The sequence below is a fragment of the Acanthaster planci genome, linkage group LG10, assembly GCF_054643075.1.
Source record: "Acanthaster planci isolate LZ-2023a linkage group LG10, COTS_SCS, whole genome shotgun sequence".
NCBI lineage: Eukaryota > Metazoa > Echinodermata > Asteroidea > Valvatida > Acanthasteridae > Acanthaster > Acanthaster planci.
In genome coordinates this window covers 5410512-5437721 of record NC_141786.1, presented here as the reverse complement: position 1 = coordinate 5437721, position 27210 = coordinate 5410512, and the positions used below count along the sequence as shown (strand labels likewise).

The 27210-nt window shown below is 45.2% G+C and overlaps 1 protein-coding gene across 5 annotated transcripts in view; it reads right to left on the bottom strand.

The window, feature by feature from the left end:
- Window positions 1-27210, bottom strand: part of LOC110980579 (transcriptional regulator Erg-like) — a 91859-nt gene that overhangs the window by 37017 nt on the left and 27632 nt on the right. For all 5 annotated transcript variants that reach the window (XM_087142313.1, XM_022237408.2, XM_022237409.2 and 2 more), the window contains exons 4-6: window positions 22277-22354; window positions 18812-18898; window positions 18337-18405 (exon numbers count right to left, since the gene is read on the bottom strand). In XM_087142313.1, coding sequence (XP_086998439.1) covers window positions 18337-18405; window positions 18812-18898; window positions 22277-22354 — 234 coding nt within the window. The remainder of the gene's footprint in view (window positions 1-18336; window positions 18406-18811; window positions 18899-22276; window positions 22355-27210) is intronic.

The window sequence follows — 27210 nt, the reverse complement described above, 5'->3', positions numbered from 1 at the left end:
TTGTGATTCACGGCACCCCTGGCCCATTTTTCGCGTTAAATGGTCCCCAACGCCGGTCCTGCTTGCCCACGGTAATAGCCGTGGTATCGGAATTGTAATTTAAGACCTCGTCTTGAAGTGAAAGTCATCGGTCGACAGAGACAAAGGCAGGGTGACTCACGCTGGAGAAAAAAATCGAGCGTTTTTTTTTAATAATATTCAAGACGAGCCAGTCACGTTGGTTGAAGATTGTCACGTGAATTTAAAATATTAAAAGATGGCGAACGGTGTGGCTCAGCTCTACTCTGTACAAATGGCTTCTCAGAACAATCCCGTTATTTATTTTATACCAAATAGGCTAACTGATATCATTACAGGTTTTCCCCCGTAGCCGAAGGCTCTTGAGCAGTATCAGTTACAATAAAGCTGTCAACTTTAGGCCCATATATCCATGTTTGGTGAGGTTGATGCTGAGGCGCATGCGTAACTCTAGCTACCTCGCGCCAAACTTACGCCGGTTAATGATTTTAATTCTACCCATGTAAATTACACGAATCTCATTTCCCATTCCTGCGTTAGGTATCTGACCAAGTTAGCGATATTTGGCATGAAAACACACAAAATATAAAAAAAGTGTCACCGTTGCATGTGGTCGATTCGACAATAGGAAGGACAGACAGGAAGGAAAACACACACTGGCGTGTTGCTCATATTTTTTTCTGATCATATCAACCACCCGAAGGGGACAGCATCAGCAAAAGTGCAAACCCCACGTCAAGGCCAGCTATGTCGGGCAATGTCTACCAGCTATCATCTCCAATGGTAATTTGCTCATTTTTATGCTCCGCACTGGACTGATTTACAAGGATTTTTTTTTAGCTCTGACCTCTGCGGTTCAACAAGTGCTAAACGGTGTGTCTCCTCCAGCATGCGATCACATAGGAGCATCTGATTTCCAAGCGCGCTCCTTTCCCCTCGTTGCTGTCGTCACACGCGGCGCGCCGCGGTGCCACGCGATGATTGGAAGTCACTCCGTGTTCCCGCGATCCCAACGCACGCACACAATGGTGACTCCTTCATGTTAATTAAGGCTCCTCTCTTAATACCTGAGACCCGGTGCGATCGAAGCTAATTGATCTGCGGTCGAAATTAAAGAGACATCACGCGACGTGGTTATGAAAAAAAATGGGAAGGCCTGCATTAGTGCTCCGTGGGCGTCCGCGGTTTGCCACACGGTTTTAAGGAACCAACTTAGCGCTCACTGAAACCCTGAACCCAATACAATAGGTTCTTAAGAATAACTTGCCTTTTTGCATTAAATTAGTTTGAATTAAATTCTAGGCAGGAGAAAAAAAACAAGAAGAAGACGAACGGTGCGGTTGTATTGTCGTTCGACTGCATTAACGATGAACCACTGTGTTGCACATTCAATTCAACAACCGAAGATTAATCACAAATAGTATCGTTTGTCATTGTCCAAAGAAACTGTGCAATTTAACTGATGCAGAAGTTCTGCATTCAGAAATATAAGAGAGGAGATTTTTTTGCGATTTTATGTGCTATAATTAATGCTTAAAAGATGAGATACCGCTAATTGCAGTTAATTTGGATAAAGGGAAAAAATCAGTACACACATTTTTCCTAAAACTACCGCAAACAGAGCAGGCGTGATAAATAATAATTGATTTTCCAGGAGTCGGTAACGCTGAAATGCAATCGGCATAATCGATAAGATGCACTGCACGATTCTGGTGAAATTGAAATCAGATGTTTTCACAGCAAAAGATTCGAGGTTCAGCCACAGGGGTTAGGGACACAGACGGAGAGGTCAGCAGGGATGGAGGATGAAAGAGGAGGATATGGTAAGAGATGATGGACATCAGGCATGCACTCGGGGACACGGCCATGTTTGACTTTGCCGCGCTCCGTCGCACGGCACTCGATAGCACGGCGCGGGAGATGAGACGGACAAGACGCGAAGCCCCAAACGCGGCGCGGCTTGAGCACATCCTCGTCCGTCGCTGCGCTGCCCGCTCTCGAATTGGAACGGAAAGAGCGGGCAAAGTGGAGCGGCAGGAAGCGCACGCGGGCAAAAAAATTGGCGGGGAAATCGATCTTGTCAACCAACTTCCTTCCGAGGCTTTTCAGTCGCTGGGTGATCGAGTAGGGCAGTTCTTTTCTCCCCCTTTCCCTCCTGCGTGTTCCAAGACGCTGATGGGTCGGGGCTGATTTGTTTGTTGCTGTCTCCAGCTCTCTCCACGTATGTGCAGATTCTGAAGAACGACTTTAGGGGCGGGGCTTGTGTTTGCTCGAGTGTACACACGGCGACGATCATGGGCTACATTATGAGAAATCTACAGGCAAAAGCGGCGGAGAAAATCTATAATGTCGGCGTCCCACTTCGGAGATTTTGCCCATTTTTTTTTTCAATTTCAATCCCGATGTCGATGGGGTGTAACTTGCTGACCTCTGCAAAATGTCACCGTGGCTAGCCCCAGACGGGACGATGAAAAAGCAGGGTTTCGAGCGACTGAGATTCACGTTCTGGCAACACAGTAAACGGGGGAAATTGGCGTTGTCAGCGTCCTTCCGATAAGCGTTTCCCTTACCACGCTTCAAATCGGCGGGGACAGGCCCCCGCTACTAGTACCAGGTACTATGGTACGCTGGGAGGGGAACGCAGGTTGAAATGCCACCACTTTACTCGATCGCTTCAAACGAAAGACAAACAGGAGTAAATGCAGGGGAAAAAATGACGCTGTGGAACTAGATTTCCCTGGATCTTAACAGCGTGAAGTGCTGCATCCTTATTACTGATTGGTTGATATTGGAAACCATTTTTATTCGCGTTTAACCGCATATCTCCAAACTGTTCTCTCAGCGGGATTTTGCAAGTTGCTCTTGCAAAACGAACGTTTCGATTCCGCCTCAGCGCGGCCATTAGCACATCCAACAACCAACGACCAAACAGAAAATATCGAACATGAAAACAATACTTCAAATGAAAAACAGTACTCCAATTGTTAACGAGAGTGAAATAACGAAAGTATGCAAGCTATGTGAAAGATTCTGTTAACTCTTTGGATTAAGTCTGATCATGCCCCCTATTTAAAAAAAAAGTCTAGAATAAGCGGTGAGTTTTAAATTTCGAGATGCAAGATGAGTGTTTCAGCATGGACGCAAACATAGACCTGATTCCTTTCCCATCTCTGCTTTCTCATCCCTCTCGTTTTTTAATGGATGGGTTTAATTTTCCATTGCGATCGTTTTGAATTCGGGCCTCTAATGGCACACCGTTGAGAGTAATGGGGCCTGGAGGTAACGACGGTTTTCTAACCGTGATTGATGGCCATATGATGCCGGGGGCTTTCAGCCCATACATCGGCCGTCTAGTCTGCTGTACTCTACCCTCAGTCCTTGGCCCACAGTAATGAGTCCAGGGGCTCTTTATTTTTTTTCTCCTCGCTCTTGTCATTTCTTTACTGTTCAGTCGGAATTTGGTTGCTCGTGTCTAATGTCAACTTAATCACAAGATAGCCTGTAGTTCTGTAACAATGTTCCAGAACTTTGAATGGTTTAAATGGCTCCTGAAAAAAACCGTTTCCTATGCGCCTGCCTGGGCCATACTATTGAGCCCCAGCAACATGACCTTCAGCCAGAAATCTGGCAAAAGGGTAAACGTTTCAAGTTAACCTCGAGTAATAATTCCATTCGGGAAGTCTGTTGCACACTGCCAGCAAAACTACAGGTTTGAACTACTCAGTCAGAAAACTGTGAATGGTAAGCCTTTGGCCGTTGAGAGACAGGAACTCAGACGCCGACGGTTGTGAGCCCGCGATTCTCAACCCGACTCTTGCCCCAAAACTAAAAGCTGTTCATCATCTCACGAGGATGAATGTGCACTATCCATGGTTGAGAGACAGCCACATAATCCTGTCCATACAACCAGCACGTGCGCTACCGAAATCTCAGTAACCGCTCGCGTGCGAGGTCGGTCCCCGCGGGTTAATGAAACTTTTCCTCTACCCTTCCCCCATCGCGACCCGTGCGCGCCCCGCGTGTACTCGAAGAGCGGCGCGCGCGTGCAACAACAGCTAGTAATTTATGAAATGGCGAGCGACCCTTGTGCGGAGTGTTATTGACGTACAAGCTTGTAGGGTGATTAAGGAGAGAGGACGAAGGGTGTCAAATCCAGAAAGCCGGGGAGGGAAAGAGTTGCTGCGGTGCTAGTAATGGGAGGGGGAGCGTGCGCCGGGCGGAGGTACCCTGAATGCCAGTCGTGTGCCCCCGTCAAAAGTTTCCAGCCCCGGCGGATCTGAAGTGATATGCGGACCGTATTGTTGGTGGGTACGGCAATAATTACTGGGTGCTGGGATCGGCACGATTTGTGGCCCAAGGGGGGAGCGCTCACTGCGGTAAATGGGTGCAACGGGTCCATTGTCTGGGTGCGTGGCGGCCATATTCTCGGGCAAGACACCGATACCGGCTATGAATAAGAATAATCGTGTGTGTCTTCGGCCGACTAATAATTGGGGTTTGTTGGAGGAAAGTTGCAGATGCAACAATAACAGACCGGAATACTGGAAGCCTGGATCTGATGACAGACAGCAGCGCCCGAACAGTGCCCCGTCGTGAACTTGTAACCGCGCAATATTTGCGCGATCGGTTTCAATTGGTTTCATTGGAACAATGGGGACGCCAAAATGGTGTCATGTAAAACGTGGACCTGTAAAGAAATCTAAACTCTTTCTTCTGAAAAAAACACGAAGCAGAAACGTGACTAGCATGAGAGAGATATCAACAGAGAAACATTTGATAATCTTCCCTCGCGCTAATACACACAATCGCAACTGTATGCTCGATATAACTTTCAGGTTCTACTCGCGCTCGCTAGAGACTGATGCATGTTTGGTTGAGTATCCCACAATGCAATGGAAAAACATGGCGGCTAAGTCTAAAGCTGCGGAGGAAAGTAGATACCGTTGTAGCTAGTTCAGAGAACTCGATGTATTTAGTAACAAGCTGCTTCCATTTAACTTTGTTCTGCGTGATGAAGGTCAGATATTGTGCATTTAGCTTTCGGAAAATCCTATTCGCTCCGCAAAATAGTTGAATCGTTACATGACCCTTTGACCTGGACTGCTACTGCTGTGGGTGGCTCACGAGTAATCCAAGATTTGTCCCTTTTGAATGTATTGCACATAACCATACACACTCAAGACGAAATTATGGGTAATTACTATACAAGGGAGGTAGCCAAAAGCACTGATGGCGACGCCTTCGGCGCTAACCTTTGAAGCGGAGCTCGTCCCAACTATCGACTAGTGACTGAAACTCCAGATAAAACAAATTCTGTGTTATCAGAGCTGACCAGTGGAACTCGGCCAGCCGGCAAATACCATAACCTAACAAACTTCCAAAAGGGGTCAGGTATTCTGTTACTGGGCTGTGGATGGCTGCCTGCCCACCCGACTGTTCCCTTATTCGCTTCGATACTAAGCTTACTAGTATACACCGCACGCAGACATAATTGAAACGATTTGTTGCAACATGAGTTTTGGAGCCCGCGAGCACACAACAGTGGCTTTTAAACACAAGTCTCCTGCGCGATTTAATTAAACATTTTCAAGTGTCATAAAAGAATTAAAAAACCGACGATTTTTTTCTCTCCTCGCCTTTCGCTGCGACAGCGCTGAGCAAACTCAAGATTCACAGAATCCGCCATGAACTGTGCAAACACCGAATACCGCGAGTTAAAAAAAAAAAAAAGCAGCCGGCAAACTCGGCTGAGATTCTCGTGCAAATACGCCCTGCCGCGCGCTTTGGTTTTGTTTGAACAACGGTCCAAGAAAATGAATAAATTTAAATGGATAAATACGGGCACAAAAGAGCACAAAGGGGGGATGGGTGGGCATTGTCTGAAGTGGATTAGCTCAATATTCGGCCCTTACGTGCAAACACACCGGCTGCTAGATTTCTTTATTAAAAGTAACAAGTGTGTTTTTGTATTCGGCCTGCGCTTCCGTTCATCAAAACCAGTTAAAGGCAACACTGGTACCCAAAGCTTCTACATATTTAATGTATCAATCCAACAAGATTGTCTGTTTATTCATATTCTGGTAGAAAGAGAGGATTCGAGTTTTTCGTCTGATGAGCTTTATGCAGTGGGACAAAGCCCCATCTTCAGTTTATCAAAGTAACGATGCGAATATTTGTTTCGAAATTTTTAAAGCCAAACTTAATGTCTTGAGGAATCGACAGACTGGTAAAATCGCTGTTTCATACATTGCCAAATGAGAAATTTTCTTTTTAGAGATTGCGACTTCAAACTCTAACCGATTTCATCATTCACTTGCCTCGACCTGCAAATACAGACGCCTACATTTTTTTTCCCGTTCTTGCGCCTCTGGACAATTCTTTCCTCAATTTTTTCCAATAAAAAGACCTGCAAAGTGTAGGCCTGAGGTTGCAAAACAAATCTTCCATTGTTTCTGTGTTTTCTGTGTTTGCAATTGGTTCTTTGCGTGAATACGTTACATTGGAGCACCGTAATTTAATGCGTGTTTTGCCAAGTCCACTAAATTATGAATAAGAAAAGAATGCACGATATTTAATCTCGCCGGTTGATAACTGCGAGACGCGCCATTAATCAATCAGTGTTGTTCATTATCACTGCAGCTATGTCAGTCCGCTTTGGCGATCACAATGGAATAATCGCTCAGCCTCAGTGGGACCACTTTCATTATGTATATTTCCAAAGGCAGGCCGAACAAAGGCCTTTTTTTTCACCTGGCCCTATCCGGACCAATAAAGCCACGCAAACAAAAGAAGTCTCTGCCGGGTAGGAGCTGTTCCTCTTTCGCATTTCAGTGCCTGCTTCTCGCCCTTGTCTCTGTCTCATCCACACTCTCCCCTCTGTGTACGTGTGTCTCTCCCCCGTCGTTTAATGTCCGCTAAATAGAGCCCGCAAAAGGATTGATGGGGCCCCACAATAACGGCCGTCAAACCGCCATGAATATGCGATGCTGTCCCGGGCACACCGGTGCCCGTAATTAAACCCCCGCGCGCGAGTAGCCGACCAGCGGGCGGATTGCGCCGGTCGGCCGCGCGGGGCCTCCGCGCGCATTAAGGAGAGACACAGGGAATAGGAAAAAGGGCAAAGAGAAGTATGAGACAGAGGGGAAAAAAAGCGGGAGTCCGCAATATATAGCCACGGACAATGGCACGGGACCAGGGACTGAAATTTCGAAGAGGACCGGAAACGCGCGTCTGTGCTGTGGGAGGTTGAAGCCCCTGATGGATGGATGAAGTGTCGGAGACAGGGTTATGGCGGTGAGGGGGGGGGGGGGCGCGAGACCGGAGAGAAGGTACAGAAAACGGGGAGGGGGGGTATAAAAGCACCGGCACATGTAGAGTAGGTAAAAGGAAGGGGGAAAGATGCATGGATGGCAAAGGGGAAACGACAGGCAGATCTAGAGTCAGGAATTGATGTACCGCGTAGAGGGGACGGGGCTAATCGAATAATTACACCGTTGGGATTCACCGCATGCAAGCAGTTATGAACGAGTTAAGCTTCGGCATGGACTTACACCGTTTGCTATTGGCTACTTATTTCGTTTTGGGCACAATGTACCGATTTCGCCTAAGTTACGTGACCTATAGTAGCTATCAAACATCAGCAAACATAGCGCCCTTCCATGGCAGACTGTGTTATCAATGTTATTTACAACAAAATAAAGCCGCTGGTCAGTATGGTAATGAGACAACTGACCTACTGAGTATTGTACTGACAACTGGAAAAAAACAAAATAATTTTGTAAAGCAACACTTACGAAACACTTTGCTACGGGAGAACGCCATGTTTCTTAATGTCTGATACCCGCTATAGGTCACTTGACTAAGTGGGTGCATCCGGTCTATTTGGAGAGCAAGCAAAACGTTCTTATAAACCAAACTAAGAACGGTTTAGCGATTGTAGATGTCATAACTTTTTAATGTAGCTGACTCTTAGTGTTTCTGTCGAGAAGTCTATAGACGGTTCATGACATAGGAAATACCAACCCCATTAATTATGTTGTCTACTGATACATTTATTTATTCAGTAAATATCAGCACATGAAATTAGTTAGAAGGTAGCACACCGTGCAAGGAGAAGGCATCACCTTGTTATCGGTTAAAAATTCATACATCAGTCTCTATGACGAAATGCCTAATCTTTTTGTGGCGTTATACTAAATTCAGAGAAGAACAGTTACTGAGCGAAACGATGTCTCTCCTTCGGCCCAGGATGACTCCCTTAACACGAAAGTCACTAAATCCATCACTTCAGCAAAATCAATTCTTGCCCTGTGAGTCCATAATGGTCCGTCCACATACGGCTCTTTCATTCTCCTTCTCTGCACCTGAATAATTCACGGGCTCACTGGCCCACTCATTGAAAAAAAAAATCCCAGGAAGATAGAAGGAAGGGTGAAAATTCGAGGCGCCAATCGCACGGGAACACTTATTTCTGCTTGACATTACCGCCAACAGCCAACATTATACGCCACTAATATCTCCAAATGCCACCTCAAATCCGTGTTTTCATTGCATCGGCGATGGCGCGAGGGGCCGGGGAGCAAGTCGATATGCCACGGCACCCCAGATCGACCGGTCCGCCGCGCAAATTGCCCCCGCACTCACGGACGCTCTTGGCTTGTTGTTTTAACCACTAAGACCGGCATGGATTTTGTTTTGAAAAGTCGGGGAGGCTTTCTAGAGACAACAGAGTTGGTTCATTCGCGATGACTCCAGGTCCCCGACACAGGATTTTTTTAAATGACTGTCGGAAATAGACGCGTTAGGTCCCAGCATATCGTACGACGGCGCGTGACTAAAGCACCGTTATCATGTGTATATTCAGAAATCCAATAAGAACCCTTCATCGTCTCCATATTTCAAGACCATCCCCTTTTTTATTTGAAGCGTTTTGAGCTGGAAGTGAATTTGACCTCTGTGATTGGCAGACAATAATAATGGCACTGTTTTTGACAAGTCTTCAATTAAGCCAAAAACGATGTCCATTATTAGCAGATTACGAAACTATGACAATTATGCATACCATCGAAATAGTACCACATAAACAAAAGCAATGAAGAACAATCGAAACTCCCTTCAGGTGTGTTTGCTGGAAACTTAATCAAATCATCCCACAAATCTTCCTGGAATCAAAGACGGATGTTTGTGACGGGTTATCGGTTGAAAGCATAGGTGTAAAGATGGGAACTATCTTCTTTCTTTGAAAAAGAAAAAAAAAATAATCCTGATGCGAAATAGGTGATCTGCATGGAGGGCTTCTGGTAACTACGGACAGGGTATCTTATTTTGAGTATAAAACCTTGCCAGAGCAAGGAATGTTGTGGGTAAAATCTGAATACTTGGATAATAACTAATGACAGATTGGATAACCTGGAATTCAAATCTATCCACGAGTCTCTGATATAAATGCTCTGAGTTGCACTAATCACGTTTCTCGACGAAACTTCCCTTACGACCCAGGCTAGACAGATAGAGCAGTATAAAGTCACCATTTCAAGCTGCCGGAAGGGCAAATTTGCCCACGAGAATGCCATCTCAAAATGTCGTCGCGAAAGCTACGACAGGCCAAGGTTCCCCCTCGCGACGAACCAACTGTTGGCCTGACCAGACGGAACACATCACGGCATTAAATTAAAGCGATAATTTCCCCTACTTTCCTATTCATTACTGCACTCGGCAAACACAGGCAGCGGGTCCCGCGTTGTGTTTGCTCTGCGACGAGCTAGCGCACACTTAGGGTGGGTCTGGACGGACACGAACAAACTCTCTCGCCATTTTCAACCCCCCCCCCCCGTTTTCCACCTCTTTTCTTTAAAAAAAAAACGAGACATCGTGCTCTAACCTAACCAGGGATCATCTTGCAAGCATTGTTGTTATTAACAACGCGCCAGCTCGGGGAACATATGCTAAGTGACATCGTCAGTGCTAAGCCGGGGATACGCTCCTCCGCGAGCGATGGCGGGCTATTAAAACGGGAGAGAGATAAAAAATGCACGGTACACTTTGTCTCTTTGCCTCGCCTCCCTGAATGCCTAGGGCGACCAACACCGTCTGTTTTTAAAAAGTGGGCACGCTGGCTGCGCGCTTCCATTTAGCCTTTTGCAGTACCGCAGGCAATTTTTTTCTTTTATGGGAGTAAGTATTTTCATGACAGTGGCACAGAATGATGGCCTCGTAGTTCCTTCCTTTTATTTCCTCTGATTCTGTTATTCTTGCAAGGAGAGAGGAACGATGGCCATTTTTGAAGCCGGTCTTTTCGTAGGAGTAGCCTCTGCGCGATTACTCGACAGATTCCCGAGGGAAATCGACTATTCATTTGGATATCTCCATACCTCCCACAATTTGTTGGTGAGATTTTTTTTGTCGGCATGCAGAGACACGAAAGTTTCCATCGTTCTATACATGCACAACAACACCTTGAGGTCAGGGGTACAAATTTGAGAATGATTACTTAAGGCACATGAATTTATATATATATTTTTTGCCGTGCAGTTGAGCTTGAGACAATAAGAAGTTATTTAACCATGCACTTCCCTACCATGCCCACCGCCAAAATGGTTACGGTAGTTATGATGATTGCTTAAATGCAACAGCACACATGTAATACATATACATGAATCATAGTGCTCTCGTAGCATTCGGGAGACCAAAGTCGATTGGGATCTTCAACACAATACATACCACATAATCTACAAACGGTGTAGAGTCACGCACACGCGCAGTGCATGGGATGGTACATCATTTACCCAAGGGGGGGGGGAACTCAACATTTTTGAAAAAGAGGGAGAAAGCCCGAATTGGAGATGAATTCTGAACACACATCAGGCAAACTGTTTCTCCTCCAGGTGAAACTTTGTCTGCTTAAACTTCTATTCAATCAAAAAACAAAACGGGGAAAGGGCCAGTCAGCTACGTCCCCCTGGCACCACTACTGATCAGGGAGTGTGTCGCACCAATACTAATACATGTATATGAGATTCCAGTGCATTACTGACAAATTAATATTCGCTGATGTACCGAGTACTATTTGTTAGGTTGATCCATGAGAGCAGTCTGTTCTCGGTTAACCATGAATCCCAGATGGAGCTGTCCGTGTTTCGTGCGGCTGGGGACCACTCAGTGTTAAACTACGCGTGTCCCGCACACCGGACGATGATGACACCTACTATACGCTTGTGGGAGCCTCTAGGGCCCAATGAATCGCTCGACATGATTATGCTTGCTTTATGAAATGTGTCACGGCGGAATAACCGACACACTGCAGTGTGGCTGAGTGAATTAGGAGAGAGATTTCTGAGGCTGTGGGTTGCTTTATGCAACCGCCCTGAAAGGCAGCAATCAAGGGTGTGTTTTGTATATACCAAGAAATCCATCAGATATGTACATTTTAATTTTGTCAAGATGGATTCCGGTATGATATAAGTAGAAAAAATAAGTGCTTGTGCTATTAATACATAAGTGGGCTGTTTCTATGTTTGATTGAGCGACTGGTTTTAATGAATATTTTCAAATCTTGGCTGATTGACTGGGCTATCGATTGTTCCATCAGTGGATATGTGTGTGTTTAACTTGGTGATGTTTTCATGTTTGAAGCTTGTGCATTTTGACCCTCGTATTGTTTTGCGGATTGTTAGAATCGAAAGTATTTGTTTTAGTCGATCGTTTGACCAATTAACTGTGAGACCGCCTTCCATCTGATGAATCTTCTTTTTCTTCTGAATTTGGTCAAGCTAAAGCAGGCAATAGGTTTGAATTATGTTGCTTGAAACATCAGGCAACTTAGGACAGAAACACGACTCCGTTTGTTGATGTGAGCACCACTGTCAAACGATCGCCTGGAAAGTGTGCTTAACAGCGTCCAGGCAAACAGACATGCAAAATCTTCGCTGGTGACACTGATTCTGATCATCTCCTGCTCGGATCCCTTTTCACATTGATGTCTATTATCTGTCTGCCTGGCCCTCTGTCCCTGGTTGGTATTGTGCGCAAGGTACCTGACTTTACCCCAGCGGTGCATGGCACTGACTCTCACGGAATTCGCCAGCACCCGCGACAATCCTCTCCCCAATACACCAAACACTGTCACAACCGTGGAAGATAAGATGGCCGCAACACCGGCAGTCCAGAATCTAATAACGCTGGGTAAATGGCTTTCTAGCTACAACCATAATCGTTATGGGACCTTATTAGATCCCATTCACCTCAAGGCGTGCGGCGATTGCCATCTTGTATTAAGCGGGACCGTTTTGAACTCCCCGCAAGGTCACCGACGACTGTTGTATGAACCAGCACAAATCAACCCAAAACTGCAATGGTATGACTTGCAAACCGAGGGCCTTTCACTGCACAAACTCATTTAAAACACTAATCATATTCTTCATACTCATCACATGTAAAGTATGGCATAGTTGTGAGTTGAAAAAGTTGACTGTTTGTTTTCATTTCAGTTGATTATCATGCAAGCAGGATGAAGTTGCCCCTAATGAAAGGTTTCATAAATCGACGCACATTATATTAGACAACAATTACCACTTTCAGAGCAAAACAAGGCATTCATTAAACAGGAGGCAGCGAAAGAGATTGGAATGAGCATGTAACAGCCACCGACCTCGAGGTGGGTTACTCGAATTGTTGAGCGTAGCCGGGCAAAGCGTGATGGTAGAGCCATCTTAGCGATCTCAAGCAACCGAGGCCCGCAGCTAGCAGGCTCTGCGCGCGCGGCAGATAAGCAACTCTCATTATTTTGTAAATTGGTCCATTTTTTCATTAAAAGGTGATCGTTCGGAGGGATTAATGTCAAATCGAGAATACGGAGTAGCAACGGAGGGGGACCCTGCGCATGTCGCGTTTGCAAGCCTTCCCCGGGTCCCGGTGATTAAGTGAATTTTAATTAAGGTATAAATAAAAGCGGAGATGGAAGTTACCGCTATGTGCGCTGCTTATGATGATAGTTTCTGAATGAGCAATTCGACGATGCATTATGAGCAAACAGCTCATCAAAACTGTCTGACAGAACCGATTGTATCAAATATTATTGAAGGCACTTTCAGTGTTCGTCAATCTTCAAACTAGGAAACTATACTAATACAGGTTTAAGCAAAAAAAAGTCATACCACACAAAATTTCAATTCGTGGTATCTGGACATCAGACTTAAATGACTGGTTTACTTACAAGAGGAGCCCTGAAGCTATGTATGAATTTGAATGATATGGAGATATACTGTTCAATAGTTCCATGTGCAATTTTTTATCTTCAATCTTCTTCTTTCTGTTGACCTCGTTTTCTTATCACGAACTCCTCTTGGTAAGCATGAAATGCCTTCGGGCGAGGTGGAGGAAAGGTTGGCCTTATGAAGACAGAAAATGATTGCATGAGTTTGGCATTTATTTTTTGATTTCTATACAATTCTCTTTAAAGTTGTCCGTGTAAAGATTCTGAGAACAAGGACAGATGAGGCTGGAGACTGTTAGAGGAGCGTATCGTTGGCTATTTACACTGCCGCCATTGGAGACCCGAGAGGCAACTAATGGTCATCATATTAGGTCTGCCCACGTTGTATTTATCATCGCTACAGTCAGAGCTGACGGTTATAAATGAGGGATGGGTTGAACATCAGGAAAGCCCCGTCCAAGACGGGGGTCCGGGTATATCCAGCAGGGATGATATTACTTCTTCCCCCTTTAACGCCGGCCCGAGCACCGTCAACCAAGAGACAGTCTTAACAATAGATTATCACGTCGCCCGCTCCGGACCAGAAATTGCTACTCCAAACCTCTTTCCGACGAATTGCCATTAATTAAAATGGTGCGCCTCATCCTGTTTGCCGGCCTGCGGACTGCGGATGATCGCGCTTCGACTTCAGAAGAAGACGAAAGGGGAAAAAAACACTCAACAAACCCAATAAAGGATATAAATCCCACCCAAACCGGCAACGCTCTCGCAATCTTAATGTCTGAGGGACTTCACTTTTTCCCCGATGATCGTTTCTGTATTTGATTTTATATCACTCGGACGAGGATGCAAGGCTTCCCCCCCCCGCGCATGCGTACATGTTCCCAACGAGCGCGCGCTCACCGAAGCGAGAGGAGATTTCGCTCGCAGCGCGACGCGATCGAGGAAGAGGCAGATTTCTCCGCAATTAATTCCAAGACGAGCTTCCTTCCTTTCCCACTCTCTTCAACATTTCCCGATTTGACGAGCTCTCTTCCTGCGGTTGCCAGCTCCGATCACCGGCTTTTTTTCCCCCCTCCGTATTCCTTTTCTTCGACGGCAATATCCCCGGCGTGTGCCTCGGCCGACCGCTGCCGAATCTCGGGGTTGTAATAAAATCGCCCGCGGTATATGTGTTGGCCATCGGAACATAAATATCCTTCGCGGAGCCAATATTCGTTTCGCAAGGGCTTTAGTGGCTATATAATGAGACATTCAACTCACGGCCGCGAGCGAGCAAAAGACGCAGAGAATAAAAGTCAGCGCGGGTTATGAACCGCCATTGGACAATATTGCCCACGAGTTTCAATGGCGCGGCACGCTTCATTTGCGCGCCATTCGGTTCATTTTGTTTTGGCGCGAGCGGGGTGCATCTTGGACAAACTACTCCCCGCTGCGAAAGGCAATAAGGAATGTACAGTGTGCGAACATCCCATCCCAAGCCAGACAATTCAAAGAGAATTCTCAACGAAAACAAGATAAAGAAACGGAGGAATAAAACATAACTGGCTAAAATTGATTTTCATTCTTGGCGGCAGATTCAGCTCAGGTGAGTCGAGTATTTCTCACGGACTTGACTGTAAGAAGATACCAAATGACACCAATAACGCCGAATTATACGCGCGCCATGCACTGGAATCAAATTAAACGTGCCCATCACCACCGGCTCAAGATCAGAACCAATTCTCAGCCCCAAATGCCCGGTATAAAATACGATACACAGTGAGCCAGGCCAAACGAGGGAGATGATATACGGGCAATCATCCTGAGCGGTCTGCCAATATCACTTGCTCTCTCACTCTAATTCTCCCACTTCTCGACTGAACCACTTGTTCCAAAATGTGAACACAAAGGACGGGGCTAATGGTGTCCATCAGCCAATCAAGATTTGGCCTCGAGTAACTAGTGTGACTGGGTTTCCCGACAACACTCCCGATACCAACGGAGTGGGGGGGGACCCGACACAATGAGCGAGCTCTGATGATGGCTCGGCGCGACGATCGTTCCATCTCCAGCCACTCGCCGAGGCGAGAAGTGGTTGGCGGAGATGCCCTAAAATGCTGGGGGCTGCTCCAGTTCCACAAAAGACACGGGCCAAGGGAGACAAAAACAAGGGGGTGCAGAGACGAGGGCAGCGGAAAAAGAGAAAGGGTCACAGAAGACATAATGGAGGACAGTGATAGAATCCTGGGTAAGGATTTCAGAATAAGAGGGAAATGTCTTAAAGTCGCGATACAAGCAGGGTTACTTGTAGATATTCCAGCAGTTCCTCTTTTTTAAATGCAGTTATCAAAATGATAAAGTGCATCAGTGGGCTAGAATTTGATGGAGACTGCTCAGTTCAACCAAGACTAGGTACAACTTCGTTTGAGCAAATTCAATTCATCTGATGAGTTCCAGCGACGAGTCAAGTTTTGACAAGCGTTTGAATCGACACCGATATATCCGCAACCATTTCTGCCTCCCATTTCAACCATACCAGACTGTTGGAAACATACACTGCCAATAATGAACGCCATTCCGCTCAAAGAAGCAGACAAACAGACCACATAACGTTGGCGTACAAAGCAACGGAAACGCCAAGTGATGGATGGACAGAAACAAATATCCACGTGTTACCCGAACGTCTATACGTGGCCCTTTTGCTCAAAGTAGCATAAGGTTCCAAACCTGAATCACGAGCTTGAAGTTTTTTAGCGGATACTCTACAGACCATCAAATGAACGGACGGAAGAACAGACAACTACCGGTCCAATACACAGATCACACACGTCTACATCAAGCATGATACAGAGTAAACCCAAAGCATAGATCACCGACAGTGGGTCCGTCCAGTTGCCGTTCTTCACCGACATACGTAATACGGCGATCTTTCGCCCTCATCTGTTCTTGAAAAAAACAGCACACGTGCGTAAGACTCTTTCCACCCATGTTTTATCGAATCTAGACATTAGCAATCACGATTTACGCCGTCCTCCGTCGATTTTTTTCAAACCTTTTGTCATGTATGTTGATCTCTCATATTTGCAATTTAACCATAACCCGGGTTCAGCATATACGGACTGAAAACTTGGATGAACCGGCCAGCAACCGGAGTAGCCTCCGAGGACGTCAATGATTTCATATTGGTCTCTACTGAATGAGGTCCGGTGTTGAGGCAGCGGCCGAGAGGGAATGGAACAGCCACGTGGCCCGGAATATGGGGAGAGGGTCTGTCCCTGGCGGAAGGGGGCAATTATCATTGGTACACTGCTTAGAGCAGGGTTTCGTTTTCTCCTCCTCGGGCAGCCTATACCTCCCGACTTATTGCTGATGGGGGTGGGGCAAGGCACCACGATTAGGTAGTTTTCACAGGGGTAACTCACAGGGCCATGAATCAACACAGACTGTAATTACGAGGATCACCTTTCTTCTCAGCGAGAGGCCAGAGAATCGTGGTGGGGGGGGGGGGACGGGGCTAGACACTGAGGCAGCAAGCGGCGGGGCGGCGTTCTCTCGCGCGCGTCCGCTGGCAGCCGATTTTTTTTCTACATTCATGTGAAAATTGATAGTCGCGCACAGGATGTGAAATCTTAGACCAATCGTTGGAGGCTAGGATCGGGAATTGAAATCCCGCCAAAGCTGAAAGAGAGATAGTGAGGAGAAAGGGGTAGTGGGGGAAAACGCAGCCGCAAAAAGCACCTGCAACAGGCAGAAATTCATAACGGGGGATCTCGACAACAAAGGGACTATTTCCTCCCTCGCTCTTGGTGTAGGCCGGCAATCCGCCACCGAGGAAGAAAAAAATCAATACCATTTTTTTTTTTTGGCCATCGCGGGTAATGCTCGAAACAGCGAACTACGCGCTCACAATCACACATTCATCCCTATACCCCGATATATACACGTGAAGCCGGGGACTATTGGTCGGCGGCTACTCGTCCCAGAGTCCACTCATCAGCATACTCTTCTTTTGGATATTCTTCATCGGCGAACTAGCGCCGTAGTTCCATGCGCAGTGGTCTTGAGACGCCACGTCACGAGCCAGTTTAAACCATAATGAGCGCTGACGTGCCTTCACGGAACTCGGTTATTCTTGTCAGAGACGACACCAGGACTGAATAAAAAACCCACTCGGCGAGCCGCAGTCAGCCACCGTTTGAGGTCCAGCAGATCCGAACAAAGCAAGCCTCGTCCGCCAGGCATATCGCCCGCGTCACTTTAATTGCCCGCCAAGACGAGCTAAACCGACGTTATAGGGAATGAAATGCCCCTATTGTTGCGAGATTTTCGGACTGAGCGCGCACCAAAGCCGACCGGGGGCTTTTAGTACACAATTTCCGCGCCGAAGAAAACATTTAGGGTTTAGCGGTCCGACGAGCATTTCCGACGGGGGGGGGTTGGACAGCGAGTTCTGGAGTCATCTACCCCACATCACCTCCGTCACCTCCCTGCGCCTTGCCTAAGAGACTTACTCACGCTTGCTGGCCTTTTGCTGAAAGCAAAATTATTTTATTGGTGTCATCGGTGAAGAAAGAAGAGGGAAAAAGTGAGAGAGACAAAAAAGGAGAGAAAAATGGCGAAGAAAAGAAAATCACCTGTTTCATTGGTGCCGTGGTAGTAGACATATTAGGGATCACCGACCGTGCATGAAATTCGAGGTGATAGAGTGAGATTCAACAGATGAGCGAAGGGGGGGATGTCTCAGCTGCGAATGGGTCAAGGAACTGATAAGGTTATTCTTGGCTGATTATTTGTGGCTGAACTCTTTGTCTTGAAATTCGGTGAAAGCACATTGAAGGAATTACAACATAACGCACCAAACTGATTGCACGTTAATGAAATGATACCAAGACAGAAAAACGTTCCCCTTAAGACGATTCCTGCATTCTTCCTTTTTTCACATCTAACTCTCCACCCCTCTCGAAAATTATCAGCGTCGACTAAATTAGTGGTTTATGCCTGTAGAGAGCTCTATTTACTCAAACATAAGTCAGGACGACAAAGTCAAACACTGGTAAATGTAGGCTGTGTTAGTCACAATTAGAGTAATCTTCCGTCCTGACAGAAGTGAAATATTTTCATTTTACCTGTTCGCTGCATCCGGGTATTTGTGTCCACGTGCGTGCTGACGGGGTACGGAAACGCGGTGGCACTTACTGTGTGAGCAACAAGAGAAAAATAGTTCTTACAAGCTCTTTAAAAAAAAATCACCCCCCCAAAAAAAAATGAACAAATAAATCTGATAATAATTCGTCATTAGATGTACACATTGTCACACTAAAAAAGAGTTCAATCCTATACAAAGTTTCGAATGTCAGTTGTGATGGTCTGTACTGACTGGCCAAATTTTAATCAGTTGAAAGAGCTAACGTAAAAACGTTGGCGACATCAGAAGTAGCAAGAGAGAATTTGTAACCAACAGGGGAAAAAAATTACAACATCATGAAAGCTCATAACAACGAAAACAACACCATCAGTCTTGCCAACCCTGTTGGAAAAGCAAGACGCATCGCGTCCGCCTGCAACAAGGTCTATATAGGTTAAAACATGCATACATTATACCTTTCTGCATCTGATCTGGGTAGTAACTTGTAGCATTACACGCGTACTTCTTCTCGCTGATTGATTGAGCCGTTCCAATATTTGTTGCTGTAGCATGGAAAGAAGAACCCAGATCAACGTTAAAATCACCTTGAACATGAGAAACTTATCACATTATTTTAATGTTTCAAAAGTAACACACGATTATTGGATTATCAGGTTGGAGCATGCAAGGTACGGTCCCCTTTCCACCTTTGCGGCTGGAGTTGAGTTCATGCAGACTAGTCTGACACGTCGATTGGGTATTAACTAAATCCCGTATGACTCCGTCGACAAATTTCCATAATTATTTCGGAATGTCTTCCTACTTCTAAGGTTGAGCATTTCTCCAGAGTGGTCTCTTCACGATCAAGTGTATTTGCACGTTTTGGATCAGTTGGATTTCTTCACGATTTCACGGCTATACCAAGAACAAATTTAGCTGTCTGGCAAAACACTGATGATAAAAATAAAAAAAAATGGTTGCCCACTCAAGGCGAATTCTCTCGTCAAGCACATCCAACAGCGAAGCAAACCTTTCAAGGCAACAGTAACAGTAAACGTGTCAAATGACTGACATAAGGCTAATTAAACTCGCTTTGTTTTTCACGTTCATTTGAAGGAAGAACCTCCTTTCGCTTCAAATTGTCAACATCAGCGTGCGTGCTAACATGGTGACGTCTTGAAGTCATTAAAATATAGCTATGTGGGTATATGAACGAATGCAAATTATATTGGGGTACGTTTTGAACTGACATATCAAAATTGATCACAATGGAGGGGATTCGCTATACACTGCGCCACCTAGAGGTTGCCACAGAGAGGCCATTTTTTTGTTAAGTTCACAGTCGACAAATACCATGGTCGCCGTGCTACGATTTGCGATGAGCACATATCAGTAGAAAACTTTGGGAAAATAGTTCATGCAATAGAGAGAGAAAGGGATTAGTTAAAACTATTGCTGGAATACAATACGCCCTTAAATCTCCTTCCCTGGCAAAAATCGATAATGCAAGTTTCACGCGCACAGCCGGCTAATAGAACTTGTCGATCATTCCCCACAATGCTCTGCGAACAATGGCCTTTTTGTGGCCTCTTGGAGGTGCAGTGTACCTAGAATTGTTACCCACATTCACGGGTCAATTTCACGAGATCCGTTTTTGTTTTCTTTTTTTCATTCTCTTTTTCTGGTCTCAATGAAGAGAGGCAGTCTTGCTTATAGACGACGTACAGGCACTACGGTACCCCTAAAGAGTTTAAACCATGTGCCACGTAAAACACGGCACCCGCACCCTCAGTGATGGTGTATTAAAGGTTGTGATGTTCGTATTAATATGTAGGCCTACAGCTGTTGTATATGTTGCGTGGAGGTGGTGGTGATAACGTTGGCGACAGTGATGACTTTGGTGGTAGTGAAGAAAATGATCGGAGAGTGGACAGAGACGGGTTGCTTTGCTGGTGGTGATTGGCTTGGTGGGGAAAAGAAGTGCTTTAGTATTTTTGTTGCCCTTCAGTGATGTGATTTAACGAGCACTGTCTGCTCAGTGCTATATCCAAGAGCTTTGAGGAAACAAATCATAACCCTGCTCGGGTAAAACTTTAAAACCTGGTCGGCCGACTCGCAAGTTGGGCTTGTAATAGCGGCTGTCATGGGGACAGTAACGTCACAGCGGTAGCAACGATAGCCACAGAGGTACAGACAATGGTTCAGCTTCGGTGGCAGTAGGCCTGATGACAATGATAATGTTGAGAGTCACTCGAGAGAGACCAGCAGGAATTTTCTGCACTGCCAGCCCTTTCTATGACATTCTGATAATTGCAACGACGGAAGTCACAGCTAGGACCGGTGAAGTCTCTGTTTGGTCGCCTGCAATGCTCGCCAATGGAAAAACAGTCGCTTGTTTTCACTGCCCGTCGATCTCTGATAAAAGTAAACGACGACATCCAACTTGGAAGTTTGTCAAACCAGCGGCACAAAGCTCTTTAAACAAAAGAAGGCACCGTGGTCTTTTTTCTTTCTTTTTTTAAAGAGAAATGAAATTGCCTTGTTCCAACCATCAAACTCGACCAAGAGACTTAATAACATATATTTGTTCGTCGAAGAGAAGGAGGGAATAGCAGATAAAGGGGAGGGAATTCCGGACAATAATCATCACGCCATGGACCGAGCGATCGAAGAATCGGAAGGTCGCTCAGGGGATACACGGGCTCCACTTCCCCCTTCGACATTCAGTGCCAAAACATAAAGACAGTCAGTGTTTTGCTTGTCAACACCACATCTCCCCGCGCGAGCTCTGCGCGATGCGATTTTCATTTACGCTGAGATTTTTTTTTTGCTCTGATGTTGTGGGGCAGACGGGGGGAACCGAGGACAAGAGAGGATCGTGGAGGGGAGACGAGGCCGCGTTTCCTCCGGAACCACGAGTGAGTCGGCCCGCTCCGAGGGCTTGTTTGTAGTCGCGTGGGATTTTCATATACATGTACAAACCCTCTGCACAGCTAAGAAACGCCGATATTAAAAAGCAAGAGGTGAAGACAAAACAAACACAGGCTGTTCTCTTTTTTTCCCGTCTTCTGCTTTTTTTTCTTTTGAGGAAGTTAATTGCCAAACTCCATGTCGAATAAAGCAGTGACGGAGACATAAAGTGAATTCTTAAAGATGGACTGGCAAGGCGCGAAATTTTTGTCTCTGTCGACTTTTAAGATCCGCCTTTTCATTTCACTCAATTTTTATGTCACTGAAGTATCTTAGAGCAAAATTTTCCCCAACCAGGGTAGCCGTGATGGCAGGCCAAAATATTAACAGTACGGTGTCTTTGAATGCAACCATGCCACAAACATGCATGCAAAGACAGTGGATACCATGCCAAGGCCTTGTCATTGCCACTTCCCGTCCTCTGTAGGTTTTTTGGTTTTTGTTTGTGTGTCTTCAAATTGACCTCAACAGTCATGTATCCTGCACTTGTTGGCGTACTGAGGACCCTTCCGGTTATTGCATCAAATTGGATCGAGGCGTGCGCATTCTTGAATCTTCTGTTCCCTCAGTATCAGAACTAACAGAACATAAATTGAAAGGCGCTCTAGGTTCCTTCCTAAACGAGCTAACACGAACCAGCAGGTGGAAAATGTCTGTTAAGACTCACTTCATGTGATCAGGTGTGGCGTGAAATTTGCACTCCACGGAAAACGGGGCTCACTGACTGGCGTGCGCGTGATTTTGTGCGCAGAGCAATGACTACTTACACGGTTGTGGAAGGCAAGTAGTGTTGTATAATTATGACGAAAGCGGGATCGCATGCATTCCAAATTTAATATGTAAGCAGTTCAGTTGGGCATTTTGTTGAGGATAAAATGACATCCACAGAGCTCCTCTGTACATTCTCTCCTCCCATCTACACAGTAAGAAAACAAGGACTACTGATCGTGTCCACCTGCATGTGGAGTTACCTTGCGAGCTGGGCGGGGCTCTTGGGGAAGGCTGGAGAGCTTTGTCTACATCGTCAGATGTCAGGTTTGGCAGTGGTGCTGCGGGAAAAAAAAAGGAAGAACGTGGGAGCGTTGAGAAATAAAGCTTAGGGAATGGTTGGGAACTCAGGTGAGCATAGAATGGCACGTCCTTTGCCTTTTCTTTCCCGTATCGAGTCCGTACTCGAGTTTGTCATCTCAGTCAATTTTAGATGCTCTTTCATTTTCCAGTCAGGAATTTCTCCGGTCTCTTGAAGAGACTTTTTCTCTCCCCCACGCTTTTCCCCATAGCCGTCGGGAAAGAAATTTATGGCAAAGTGGGTGTGGCATTGGAGTCATATGAGTGAGCTATTGCGGTTCGAATCCCAACCGGGAAAGTCGATGGTTTGAAATCCCCCACATTCACTTGAATTGTACACACCAGCTCTCCATGAATGATTTTCTCCAAAGTCTACTTCAAAGCTGTGTAAACAGCCTGGTTTGTTTATTCCCTCTCTCCGTTGGGAAAATAATCCCTTACTCATTCAAATTTGAGGCTAGGAAATTAGAAATGTCGATTTTAGATGACAGTTTGTGTCATTTCTTACAGGACAGTTAAGCCTTACCAACAAAACCTATGCAAAATGAAGGTTATCAAACACAAAGCTAATGAATAAATCCAACAATTATTATCTAGGAGCATAATCACAGAATGCATTACGAATCAGGCCGTCAGCATGGGTCTCTAACGCAACCTGGCTCTCTGGCTGCGGGAGAAGTCCAGTCACCCTTCTCGGCTCAGTCGGCTATCAACCCACATTTTGGTTTGTTATTAAATGTGCAGGCGAGATGACCCCATATCCAGACGGCATTCAAGGTGCCGTCGTGCTTTATAACTCCATTATTTTCCGTAATGACGTAATACAGAGTGATATACAATACCAGATCAATTTAATAGCAGTCTTTAGTTTCTCTCAGTTAGGGGCAGTTGGCTCAGTAAAATGTAAGGAAATTTATTTTCATGTTTATTCAACGAGTAATATTGTGAGGCGTTTATCCGCGACAATTAAAGGAACGCACAAAACACGACCATGTCGTGAATGTGAACCGTTCAGTGAGCCCTTTAATTAGCTTGGAAGAAGAAACAGCCGTATGATAGAAATATACATATTTTTTTTAACCTACCAAATCGACTTTGATGACAACATCACATATCTCCTCGAACTCACCGCTTTGAGGAGTTGCGCTTTGCACACTTATTTTGCTTTGGACTTTGTTCACCATCAGATCTTCTACGGCTCCGGCCGCATCGTATAATGGCCTAGATCTCATCCTGCAACACCGGTGCGCTCTTTTTAAAGTTGTCGCCTAATTGCCAATGTACACACATCACAATCGCGCATTAAGAGACCTAAAAGCTTTGGGGAATTGCAAAATTGGCCCACATCGTTAGAATGGTCGCGTCGCACGTTCTCCCCGTCCATGATGGTACTTGCATTCATAGGTAACCAAATTTAGCTAAAATGCCGGTAGCCCTTGGAACAGTCTCGATTATTGAGCTCAAGTTGACGGTGTGTTAGGACGGGAACACGATTGTACAACAGACGTGGCCTGTACTTTACGCCGGCAATGCTTCTCGACCGTAATCCAATTACACAAAAACCACATGCAGCGGAATTATACATATACATTATACAATTTGCCATCGATAAAGGGATAATTAAGAGAGATTTTACAATTTCAGGAATAGCTACCCCTCTTTTTGCCAGCTTCATAGCTTCAGATTTGACAGCAGTTAGGCGTATTGAGACATCAGCTTGCTATGGGAGCACAGTTGTAAAAGGTCATCACGGCTGCTGAGTTTCATGTGCATGTCAAACAGCGCCACCAAGCGGTACCCATGTACTGGTACTGGAGGGGAGTCTTGCTAGCGATTGGGGTGAAAAAACAAACAAACACCCCAACCAACAAACAAACAAACCAACACCCCTAACCAACCAACCAACAAACAAACAAAACATGTATATCATCTGCTTATAACTGCCATTCGGGGGTAGAAGTTTGCCTCATTTGCCGAAGACAGGTATTCTAAAGATTTGTGCCCCTGCTCGAACAAAACAGCGGAAGAAACGACTGATTTGCTATGTCTTAAACGATTTATCGTAGTGTATTGTTTCCTAACTCTATATTGTAACCTTCGTATTGTAAGATGTTGGGAAATGGGACATTTATTCAGAACAAACTGATACATGTGAATGTACAACAAAACCTGCATATAATGCGAAGAGCAGCATGGTAAATTAAGAAGAAGCTATTTCTAAGCAGAAGTGGATTTACATAAATCATTTCAATTTTCCAAACCGAAATGTGGAATTCAAGGCAAAGTGTAAGAATATGGATTTTACTCCCAGTATATAAAATACTTTTCACATTGTATGCTGAGCTTTGAGCGACAAAAGGCTTCCTAACAAAATGATTATTTAAGGTATATAATGAAACCTTTGTTAAAGGTTTTTCAGTCTTCTGTTTGATATAAGAAAATTTAAATTATTCGACATTTTCTTGAGCACAGCCAAAGTGGCGTTGAGCGGCCATTTTCCAGCTCCACTGAGAGACTTCAAAATGTCACAAATAATCTATTTTCCTCCAAAGGCACTCATCGCTGAACGGGCTGCCTTTTTCCCCCCTCTCAACCAACATTTTTCTTAAAAGGGGATTTCGAGGCTCGAGCTGATGAAATGTCAAAAGAGATCCAAAGCTTAAATCAATCTGACGTGAGTCATGTTTGCCAAGAAACAATTATATGTAGAGGAAATCTGATTTTTCCCGGGTTTGACTAACACACTTAGGGAAGAACTAGGTCGGCCCAAATATGATGGGCCGATAATTGATAAATGCTTTCAGATGCTAAATTTGATTTCTGCGCGAAACGTAGACAGAAAATTACTTCATTCGTTACCGAGATTGGGGCCGAATTAAGATAAATTTGACATGGATGCCGAGCGGGAAGACACTGTTATGTTTTCGAGTGAGCAGGGGGCCACTTGCACGCGGACTGAATGCGTAAGGACCTCAAAAGGTAGCTAAGGAGTAGCCACGGCATAAACATTTTCGAACAACATTGTATCCTTCTGGGAGAAGTAAATAGGCCTAATATCTTTTATTATTACTTTGGCAGGTTAGTACTCATAAAGGAGGCCGAGTAAATATCATTCTCTATTTAGTTGACAGGAAAGATGTGATTACCTGTGAGCCGCAGTTAATAAAATATGTGACGGGTACCAATTTAGGGTGTTCGGACCCAAAGTGGTCAATTTTGTTCGGATACAAAATGTTTAAAAGGGATCACGGCGTAGTACAGAGAATAAAAACAACGTTCTGCCTTCGTTACTGGCAGAACTAAAGCTCAGTTCATTGCAAGAGCCACAACAGGGAGAGGCACAGACAACGTTTATTTCAGAATCAGGTTTTGCAGTCCTTCAAAGTTCGAATTTTAGTTTGCTTTCGTTCCCTTAACGATATTAACGACAGTTCAGGGAGAGAACTTTGAAACGAATTATCTCCATTAAAGATCAATCACATTGCTTTGACGTATGGTCATTTTAACAGGGAATTGGTCCTTGTTCCCCATAGCGTGGCAGCTTCTGTTCACATTTATAATCGTCGCTTTAGGACTTCAGTTCCACCATGAGAACGCTGTGAGTAAAAATGTGCCGATGAGGGCGGCAAACAAATCTAGCAATTTAATGATGTCATAATACGGCTTGTTGTGAATTCCTTCATTTAGTTTCCTTGGCCCAAGAATGCAGCCAGGTGGCTGTAAGTAAAAAGCCGGACTACCGTCGGTAGAATACCACAATAGCCCATTCTCCGCGTCCATGAAAGCCTAGCTAGCGTTTGCCCCTCACAGCTGACGGGGCCCACGTAGCCGGGAAGGTACCTATGGTCTACGGTTTGACTGTGATGTTTAATTTATAAGCTCTGCAGGTTGCGAGCAGTCTTCATTTAATGTTTGTTAGGCCTCGGCAGCAGCATGTCAGTCTTTATTCCAACTCGGCAGTTGCGAGTTATATTGGTTCAATAAAAAAGTGCCTTCACTAAAGGCTCTTGTTCCCCCAGAGTTTCTTGACCTTGCGGCCGTAATAAGGGGTTTTATAGCACAAGAAGTGAGAAAAACCGGTTAAGTAAGTTCGATGTCATTCTCGGCAAATGGCCGCTGCCATCTGCCTGAAATTCATCGGGACCTTACTCCGGGTTCAAATTAGGATGGTTCAGCTTTACCATACGATCCGGTGATGATCAACACTGTCGATATAAAAGCAATTCCAAGTCGCTCTTACTGTCCGACCTCTTTTCACGGTTAATGAAGTGCAAACAAGCACAGCGCTCACGCACGCGGGCGCGTTCGCCTCGAAATAATGAAACAGTCGTATAACTGCAGAGCCGTAGTGTGACGTCATCAAAATAGGCTCCATTGGATGCTCCCAACGAGTTTGCCTGATATGAAAGAGGACTCCAACTCGTGCTTTTGACGTACGTAGCATCCTTTGCTCCGTTTTTACGTAGTGCATTGTTTTAAATATAACTGGATTCCATAAAATAGAAATTGTGAATTACCAATGGAGTCAGTCATCATACGTTATCGTACTGGCAAACTCTATCTAAACAGACCACAGTTCGCCAAGTGATCATTTTGCACCTAGATTTTAGGGCACAACTGTAATCTATTATAGGAAAGGATTGATTCAGCACTAAACTTTCGGAAAGCCCAATGTTTGAGGGGCATATTTAAAACGGATTCCTTATTAAGTAACCTTTTATTCCCACTCTCATCAGACAGTCCAAGAAATGGCTATTCTATCACTACCACCCCAAACACACACATAATTGTTATTGCTCCTGTCTAGGAGGGCATAATGGCCCTGTTACACTCGGAA